At 38.8% G+C, this 9,778-nt stretch overlaps 1 protein-coding gene across 1 annotated transcript; it reads right to left on the reverse strand.

Annotated features, from left to right (window-relative positions):
• Nucleotides 1-39: 39 nt before the first annotated feature.
• On the reverse strand, nucleotides 40-8,561 carry METTL21C (methyltransferase 21C, AARS1 lysine). Its single transcript, XM_063392385.1, is given in 8 exon segments — nucleotides 40-581; nucleotides 1,124-1,241; nucleotides 2,778-2,920; nucleotides 4,154-4,305; nucleotides 8,142-8,218; nucleotides 8,317-8,348; nucleotides 8,351-8,390; nucleotides 8,475-8,561. Coding segments are annotated over 8 exon segments (1,029 nt in total). The 5' UTR covers nucleotides 8,547-8,561; the 3' UTR covers nucleotides 40-186.
• Nucleotides 8,562-9,778: the final 1,217 nt, after the last annotated feature.

The following is a 9,778-nucleotide window of genomic DNA, read 5'->3' on the forward strand; positions in this document are numbered from 1 at the left end:
CATATATATCAGAGACAACTGCTACACCTTTTGCCTTGCTGGGTTTTTTTTTATACTTGCAATGCAAAACTCAAATGCAACTGCAACTTTATAACCATAAATGCACAGAGGGTGCAACGTAATCTTGGAAAGTATTCCAATCTGTGAGGTGCTGCCACTAAATCAAGATCAGTAATAGTTTTCTCTTTAATTCTTTCTTACTGTGGCTTTAAGCAGCTTGACATTTGATTCTGGAAATTCTGCTAGAATGGTTGTGTTAAATATAGTGCAAACTTTTTCCAAAAATTCATAGTCTGTACTGAATCTGAATTTATTTGCCCATAGTAATACTGTTCCTGGCTTACAAAAGTACACCATTGTTGCTAGCAGGGGGTCCAGAGCCCCGTGATGGTACACAACATCAGTTGCCAGTATGAAATCATAATGGTAAGTTGATATAGGAAAGTCTTCATCGAGGCCTTCTCCCCATACCAGTTTTCTCACTTCAGGTTTGTGCATATTCAAGTTCTGTGTGTTTCTTGAAATATTATATGAGAGATTTTCAAGAACTTCAGGCAAATCAGTAGCTGTAACATGAGCTCCTATAGAAAACATGAGTTTGTTTCAATTCACAGAATCACTAAGGTTGGAAGAGACCTTCAAGATCATCTGTCCAACCATGAACCCAGCACTACCATAATCACCCCTAAACCATATCCCCAAGTCCCACATCCAGATGCCTCTTGGATGCTTCCAGAGACAGTGACTCCACCACCTCCCTGGTCAACTTATTCCAAGGATACCTAACTGCCCTTTCCATAAAATAAATTTTTTAAAATATCAAACCTAAACTCCCCTGGCACAACTTAGGGCTATTTCTTCTCATCCTTTCACTTCAGACAGGGCAAAATTCATAGGTATGTAGTTGAACATGTATGAAGCTTTATCTACATAACTTGTCCAGCCTGCCCCTCCCCAATAACTAGGGTAGTTTAGTTAACAAAACAGTATTCTACAATAATTTTCATTAAAAACAAACAATGACGAAGTTTACTTTAACTGTTGTTTCATTGCCTTAAAGTGACAATGGCAGAGCTAGATCATCGTTCACTAGAAATCCAAAAGGAAATACAAATTTACTAACCTAAGATACAGGCCACAATGGAAAGCAGGCCTGTTCCAGCACCAATTTCCAAAACCTTTTTGTCTTTGAGGTTGAATTGTTCTTGATTTGATTCCAGATATTGAGATAAAGCCAGTGCCTAAAATGGTTAACATGTATCCATAAGAGGGTAACAGCTAAGTTGCACAAAAATTCATTAGATGTTTTTATACAAGAGTGTTGTTTTTTTTAGTATAATGAGAAACACTGAAGGGTGTAACAAAAATGTAAGATGGGAAGAATTGTGATGTATCCTGGTTTTTTTAATATAAAAAATCTAAAGCAGTTTATTTTTAGTTTTTAAGTTTATGTAATATGGATTTACTACACACTTCTACATGAGTCCTCTGACAGCTCAAGACAGAATCACAGAATGAGCTGAGTTGGAAGGGACCCATAAGGATAGGCAGTGTTAAAATGTGAACCATACAGTCAAAGCAGCAAAGTTAAACAATATGTAGGAAGTAATGTTATGGTTTATTATCATAAATGTTATGCTATACTACCACTATCATAAAGTAAATATAGGCTTCAGCAGAGATTTTTGAAAAAAAAATTTCTTTGTTTCATTTTTTTTAGCAAAAAAGTTGAAAATCGATTATTTACAAACTCAACAGTGTTTATTGATAATAGTATAAACTTTGAAAAAAACAAAACAGCACTGTATGAAAATATTATCAGGCCTTTGTAAAGATTTTGTCAGTTAGTGGAATATAAGTGGGCTGTTTATCAACAACATAAACTGATGCCAAAGAAACTGTCTTCCCCCTTTTGCTTCTCTTTAGAATTGTGTTACTGTTTTAACTCTTGTGCTTTTCATAATGCAACACTGTCTTCCTGCTCTGGGAAAGCTGACAGCTAATGAATCACCAGTCCAATTTGTGCAACCTCTCAATTTTCTTGGAGAGTTTTACCACCTGCACTCTGACACTTGATTAATGTGCGAATTGATGATTTGACATTTCAAAATAAGATACTGTTTCACCCACCCATATGCTCTCTCTCTATTGTTTTGAAATTGTCTGCCATTTTCTTGTGAGCTTTTTAAATAAATGTGGATCTAAAAAAAAATGAAATCCTAATTTTCTTGTCTTTATCAGTTGACCCTCTCTTCCTTCAAAGGTAGTTTTCTTAGTCTGTGTGAAATTCTGGTTTTAAGAGTAGGAGAAGCAGAGACTGAAGAACTGCTTACAAGGATGATTTTCCATACTGCAATGAAACTGTTCTAGCCCTTTCTCTAAAAGAAGCATATTTAATCATTATAATGTCTTTTATTTTTTTAATCTCTCAAAGTTTTCTTTTTCAGCCTCCTTTTTGTACTGCTGATTATTTACTTCCCAGCAGTGGCTGATTGGAAGCATGGAGGAAGCTGAATGTATCTTCCTGAGTTCCCTTACTGAATTTTTTTTCAATCCCTACCTCCAATGTACAAATGCTTTGATGCCACAAGTCCTTTTGGCATGAACTCGCAAATTACCCTAAGGCAGAGCTTTCTGCTGAAGAACTTCATTCTGCATAGGGAAACTTCCATTGTCAGAAGTGTCATCTAAGAAAACTTCCTTAATAATTTGTGTGTTGCCGTCCTGGTTTGCTGTTGTGTCATGTGAGCTTTCTGCATGTGGTCTTGTGTACTTACCCCTGGCCATACCACAGCTCCAAAGTGCTCTATGGACTCCTGAATGACAATCTGGTGGCCAACATACGTATAGTGCTCCTTGTCAAAATAGTGTGAAACTCTGGGAACCCAGTTCTGCAGTATTTTAAGAGTTACTGGTGAGCCTGTGAGAGAAAAGTTGAAATTTCATGCCTTCATGTGCAACTTGTTCAAGGGCGAAAAGTACTTTACAAAAACAATATGTGGATACATGGACTAGAAGAGCTCTCAGGACACTGAACTTGAATCATGGAATTGTTAAGGTTGGGAAAGATCTGGAAGATCATCAAATCCAACCATTAACCAACCCAGCTCTATGTTCATGGCTAAAACATGTCCCCAAATGCCACATCTACACATCTTTTGAACACTTCTGTGGGTGATGCATCTACCACTTCCCTGAGCAGCCTGTTCCAATGCCTGACCGACCACCCCTTCAGTGAAGACGAGTTGCTGTCCAAAACCAGACAGTCTGGGTGGCCAGGGAGTGAAAGGAACAGTGGTCATTTCCTGCCATCCTAGGTATTCACACGAGCAATTTAGAGAAATGAGCCTTTTAGGGAAAGCTACCAATTCAAATACAAAACTGCTAATGACAGCTAGAAGACTTTCAGGACCAAGTTAGCTTGTAGTTTGGTGTTTGTGCTGGAGATTTTGTTTGTGACGCCAGCACCTCTGGGACAGCAAGCTGCTTTTTTTATAAGGACTTAGGATTCACATCCTACATTGAAGAAAACCTAACTCTTTCTTAGTGCTTGTTTTTTAAAGAACAACAAGTCAGTGCTGCAGTTGTCCTAGGGTGTCTCATCATAGCAAGGAGGCTTGTGGGTGAGGTTTTTCAGATCTGTGCTGAGGTTGTTCATCTGATCTCACTGAAAACAAGGACACTGTTCTGAAGGACTGAATGTTTGTTGCAAGGTTATGCATAGAATTAACTGCAAGGGAAAACTTTGCTCTGGCTTGCAGGGATTTCAGCCGATCCCTGCCTGGAATCCTTAGCTGTTGGAGCAGATTAGGCTATTGAAATCTGTAATACCACGGTTTCAACAGTGCCAGCCCAATCAATGCCTATTATAACCATATCTCTTTTGTAAGAGATTGTAATTGAGAAATAATTCTTAGATGTCTAAGTAAAATCCAGAGATCATTTTTAAATATATTTCTTAATTATGGAGATAGAGGGGTATTTTTTGTAGATTTGATCTGATGATATATGGAAACAGAAGGGGAAATAATGGGGAAAACTGGATATCAAAGGAAAAGTTAAATGATGACATCTACTATTTGAAGACTGACAAAAATCAAAGTATGATATGCTAGCATGCCATAGCAATTCCAATATTTAAATTTGATTAAACCTGTGTCAGATTCTGAACGCTCAGAGTCGCAAGTGCAGTTTTCAGAGTCATACTGCTCTTCAGAAGTTTCTTCTTCCTCGGATTGGCAGTCCATTGTTCTTTGAATTTTGTTGAGGAATGATGGCTGCTGTGCAGAGATCATGGCAAAAGAGCTGAAACAGAAGAGGAAAAATAATGTGATAAAATCTTGCAGGCACTCTCTTTATATGAAATATGACTGGAAAAAGACAGTGAGTAGTTTAGGTGGCCTTTGGTGGCCTTTTGGGGTTTTTTTCAGTGATGGATTGAAGGAACGGGATGAGATGTGACATCCCCGCTCCACTGGGTGGTACAAGCTGTTTCTGGGAATGTAGTAATGCTCTCAGAATTTTTATTCTCTCTCATTTATCATTTTTATTGTTGTGTCTATTTTATCATTTATGCTTAGCGTAAGGCTTAGCATTGTGTCACTGAATTGATACCACTAGTCAGCCTGAAAATTGAGCTACTCTTGTAAGTTGAAGCAATAGCTGAGAAAGATAACTGTCTTTAATATCTGTGACTTTTTATCTGTAATTTACTATTTTCAAAAAATTTGGGACATATGATTCCAGAGATAAAACTCATTTGCTGTAGTCAGTGCTCTTGATTTTGTCTCCTTGCAGGGAGTTGCCTTCTCTTCCCTGTCTTTTCCTGCAGAACAGCTAACTCAATTACAGTGAGATGCAGTGAATTGCAGAATGTGCAGATGGCAGTCAGGAAATCACTGCAGTGAGAAGATTGAATCCATAAGGTTTTTGGGATAACTCTCTCTGTGCATCCCCAGTATATAGGGCAGCACCCAATCCAAGAAGGAACTGATTGATACCAGCTGACATCAATAAAGCAGGAACAGGGCTTGATACAGATTTGCTTGGAGAGATACAGGTCAGTGAAATTCTTTGCTAGAGTTTTCTTCAGTGAAGTGCCTATGTATATGCATATATCTGTGAGTGTGTGGAAAGATGTAGATAGATACAGACATAGATACACAGACACATCTATGTGTAAAGAGCAAAAGGTTCATAACTTGCTCTGGCCAGAGGCTGTACAAGTTCACCTTTCTCACATAACATGATGGCTGGAGTGAGCTGTGTTTTCATCCATGATAAAAACATTTATCCATTCTGCTGATTTTTGAGACTGCAGATATTTGAGAGATATTTGCTCTCTCCAGCCACAGGCACTGCAGGTGAAGTGTTGTGTCATTTGGGTTGCATCATACTGCACGAGGCTGTTTTACGTATCCTCACTGGAAGGGGTAAACCTTTGGCAGTGGCCAAGATGTTTAGCAATGCCTGCAGGTAGCTTTTTAAGGAGCAGTGTGACTGCTGACTTATGTGAGTGATTTAATTTGCACATGATATTAACACCATTGCAATTCTACTGATACCTGATATATTCCTTATTGCTGCTCTGTTTCTTCACAAGGGCAGGATTTCTTTCTATTTCCTCTCACACTGCATTTGCTTCGTCTTGGCAGTGATTTTGTACTGGTACAGAAAAGAGTGCTTTAAATAGCTTTAAATCAATTTCTGCACCTTTTTTTTTTTTCAGGGGGCCTCCATCTGGCTAGTAACAAGATCTGGCTCTCCCCCATGGTGTGTGATTTGAGGTACGATGGTGGTAGGTAAGAGACTGAAGGTAATGGTGCAGTCACTGCATTCCCTGACATGAGTGAGTGCATCCATGTTCATCTTCCACATGTCCCCGTGTGCCTCCTTCCAGCAGTAATGTGGTTTCTTTCATTTAATCAAAAGTAGGTTTCTGGATTTGAGCAATGTCTCCTTTCTTCATGCCTTAAGCTAGAATAAAATCTGCTCATGTTTTAATGTTTTAGGAAATTTTTGTGAAAAATATTTTCAGACTTGTGCAATTGGGAAGGTACATAGTGAAAAGAGAAGAATCTGTCAGAATTGGTGATGGCTACAGCCAGAAAACATTTGGTTGAAAATACAGTCTTCTGAACATTTTATGTTAAAACCTGCAGAGCACTGCATTCTCATAGTTGCGGGTTTTGGGGTGAGTATTGGTTTTGGTGGGGTTTTTTGTAGAGCTCTTGTAGCATGATTTGTGCTATTTAAGTGAAAAAGCCAGTCCTGTCAGGAGAAAATTTTACCTTGTCCAGTACTCTACTATGTATAAAACCAGAAGGCTTGTTTAATGAGTAAACTGCTAATTTGTCCGTTTGGGTGGAAAGCGATCCCCTGTATTTTTTTTCCTTGCTTAAAAAAGTTCTTACTACAACAGGCCAAAATTTCAGTTGGCTGTGGGTGGCAGTGAATTCCAGAAAATAACTTGGAAACATGCTTAATAAATACAAACTTGTTGAGTAGCTATTAAGTACTTCCAGCAAATAAAATTGTATCTCTGATCCTGATATATATGTGTACCCTATTATCACTTATTTAGACTGAGCTCTAACTCAATTAGACATGTTATATTTTTAAATTAAAAATCGTTATGCTTTCTCTCACTTTGTCCTTTGAGTTCCCCTAAAATGGGAGTCTGCTTAAACATTTATCAAGAAACCTTGCTGATTTTCCTAAATCCATTAAAATGATCAGGAGGCCTCAAATCCACACCAGTGGTTTCCCTGCTGCTGGCGAGGTCCTTAAGTCCATAAGCTGCCTGAGCTCCTAGGTGGTGATTTGTGGAGATAAACACTATGCACTCTGTGTTTGTATGTCACCTGACACACTAGGCTCTGGTTTTTGGCTGGAGCTTCTGGATGCTATTACAATATCTTGTAGAGGTGTAGCTCTTGCTAAACAGAAAGGGTTTATAAGTGTGTGTATATGTATATGTATGCACGTTCATTCTACTGCCATAATTATTCAATGACATATTTCATAGGAGTTAAGAGTCAGTCCTTTTTAGCTGCAAACTACAGGACAGTTTTAGTCTTATAAATTCAAGAATTCAAGTATATTAGCATCTTGGCCTTAATGATGCACAGCTTTATTTATCATTTCAAATGACAAACTGTTCCTGAAGGCTACAGGCACAAGTGAATATTGAGGAGCTGTTTGCAAATAGGTGGTGTTTGCATTATTGCATTCTCTATGTGTAATGTGTTCAAGTTGTTGTTGTGCTCCTAGAATTATAAAAAATAACATTTCTCACTGTTTTGACATTTTTCTGATCAATATTTTACTAAAAACTATATATCTCTAAGAGAATTTTGTTTTGATAATGTTCCTAGCAAAATCTGTTCCCTTAAATGTTGGCTCTTTCTGAATATTAGCAGCCAGGGTTTTTTCCAAATTAGTGTTGTTGGGAAGTAATTATCCAAATTCTTTCAGAGTTTTTAAACCAGTATTGACGTCATTAATAGTCTTTAGCTGTTGTGAACAAAACTTAGAAAATAATTTGATCTCTTCAGAACTTAAGGAAGAAAGAATAATTCACAAAACTATACCTATTTGACAGTATTACATAAAATTAACAAGATAACACTTAGGGGCAAAATGTAACATGATAATAAACCTTACGGTAACAATTTATCCCCTATAATAATAAACTTTGTGCCTCTTACACTGCTGAAATCAATTGCTCAGAAGGAGTTTTTAATATCCAGTTACGTGGCCAAAAAAAAGTAGGTTAGTGAGCAGTGCTGTGTCACTGGGTCTTCAGCTGTAAACACAACTCTGCTGAAATGCATTTCATCTCAGCACAGAGTTGCTCAGTGTAGCCTGTGTAAGTTGAAATATTTGGGCAAAAGCCAATTTCATTTGCTCACATGGAAAATGCAATTGCAGTCTGTTCTTTGCAAGATCAGGCTTAACCATACTTGTACCATACATTAACATCTGTTTCTTAAAGCTCATGCCATTTTCTCATGTTACCATGCACTAAGTTTAAAAAACCCCACCAACAATATAAATGCTAGGAAATAAAGGAAATGTCAGTGTTAGGAACATCAGTGTAGCAAATCCATGTGATTTTTGAATCTACAAGGTAAGCCCACCCAGATACCGCAAGCCAGCAGTGACCGTCACTCCGCACGGAACAGAGAGCTGGATTCTGTTGGCTCGCAGAGCTGACCTGAAATACAAGAATTCAGAGAAAGGTATTTCTGTTGTTAGTTAGCAGGGAACACAAAGGCACGTCAGTCGAGGTTAGCTGGGCAGCTGTGTGGGTACCTGATGTGACAGAGGGCATGGGAAGCGTCCTGTGGTGGATGCATGCTCCAGAGGTTTTTTATACAGGCGTGCACCTGAAAAGAATAACTTTTCCCTCCAGCCAGTCGGATTGCAGGTTATTTAGAGTAACATTACCAGGCAGCGCTTGAAGAACTTACCATGTTACACTTAAGTCTTCCACATGTGCAGTACAAAATCAAAACTCTCTTAGACTTTGAAGTCCCAGGCATACAAACCTTTCTCGGCTCCTCCAGACTCCTGTTCTGTTTTTGCAGGCGACGCGTTCCCAGTGTTCGCCTTACGTCAGCGGAGCTGAACCAAGCAAGCAACTCACTGTGGGCAAACTAGCGCATAAATAATGAGTGTGGCAACTTGGCAGCAGCCCAAGCGCAGGGAAAAGTTCATGAAGCTCCCACTAGCAGGAAAAGGTCAGCTCTTCCTTGCCCTGGGGAGTGTCTGGCTGGGGAAGCTCTGGGTACCCTCCCTGCCCTGAGTCACAGACAGTATGGGGAAGTGTCAGTCCTAAGGAAAAAACAACTTTCCCATCATTTTCACTGCAGGTCATAACCATAGGAAATATTGTATCCACTGAAAAACAAATGAAAATCACGAAAATACCACTTTTATCAGAATAACTTCCAGCTGATTATTTTAAAACAGATGGATGTCATAGATGCTGAAGATGAACCAGATGTGTATTCCCTACACATTTCAAGAATTGGAGAGGTTTATATGCATTTATTCCTCTGCTGCTCCTCTGCCCTCCCTTCTGCTTCTTTGCAAAGATTCTGCCAAAAGAAATTCAATCCCATTAGAGGACAGAAAAATTTAAAAACTACTTTGAAATTCATAAAGCTGGAAAATAACCCCTGGTTAATTAATGAATGGATGGATGAAGGCTGGCAAAAGAAATGGGGGAGGCAGAGGAAATGTGGATTTTAACTCAATTTATAGGCATTTTCATTTTCGGGTGAAAAGCTTTTGAATTTAGGTAATGGTCTCCTGAAGAGTGGCTAAGTTAAAAATACGAACCTTTTGTGTCACAGCAGCTGTTCCATGCATGGGCTGCTGCATGTCTCTAGGAGCCACACCAAGGAGGAGAAACACTTGACTCCATGTTCAAATGCTCACCAGCTTCTTTCCTCTGAAATAGTGAGATTTGATAGTTAAAAGATACTTTTTAATTTATACTTGGGAACTAGTATTAAGATATTAACTGTATTAAGTTGATATTGTAAACTTTGCATCCCACAGACCTGTCTGACTTTAGCAGTAGTGCAAGTGAGTGGTCCTGAGGTAGGTGAGTAGCTGTTACTGGAAATGAAGATAGGCTGCTGTTGGAATGGCTGCCACGGCTTTTTTAAAGATGTGGTCCTTTCAGCAGACATGTTCCTGCTCTCATATGTATTGTATTTGTCACCAGGGGTGAATGCAGCTCAATCTGGTGCTGCTGTCGAGCTCT

This window comes from Prinia subflava, chromosome 3 (assembly GCF_021018805.1).
Source record: "Prinia subflava isolate CZ2003 ecotype Zambia chromosome 3, Cam_Psub_1.2, whole genome shotgun sequence".
Classification (NCBI taxonomy): Eukaryota; Metazoa; Chordata; class Aves; order Passeriformes; family Cisticolidae; genus Prinia; species Prinia subflava.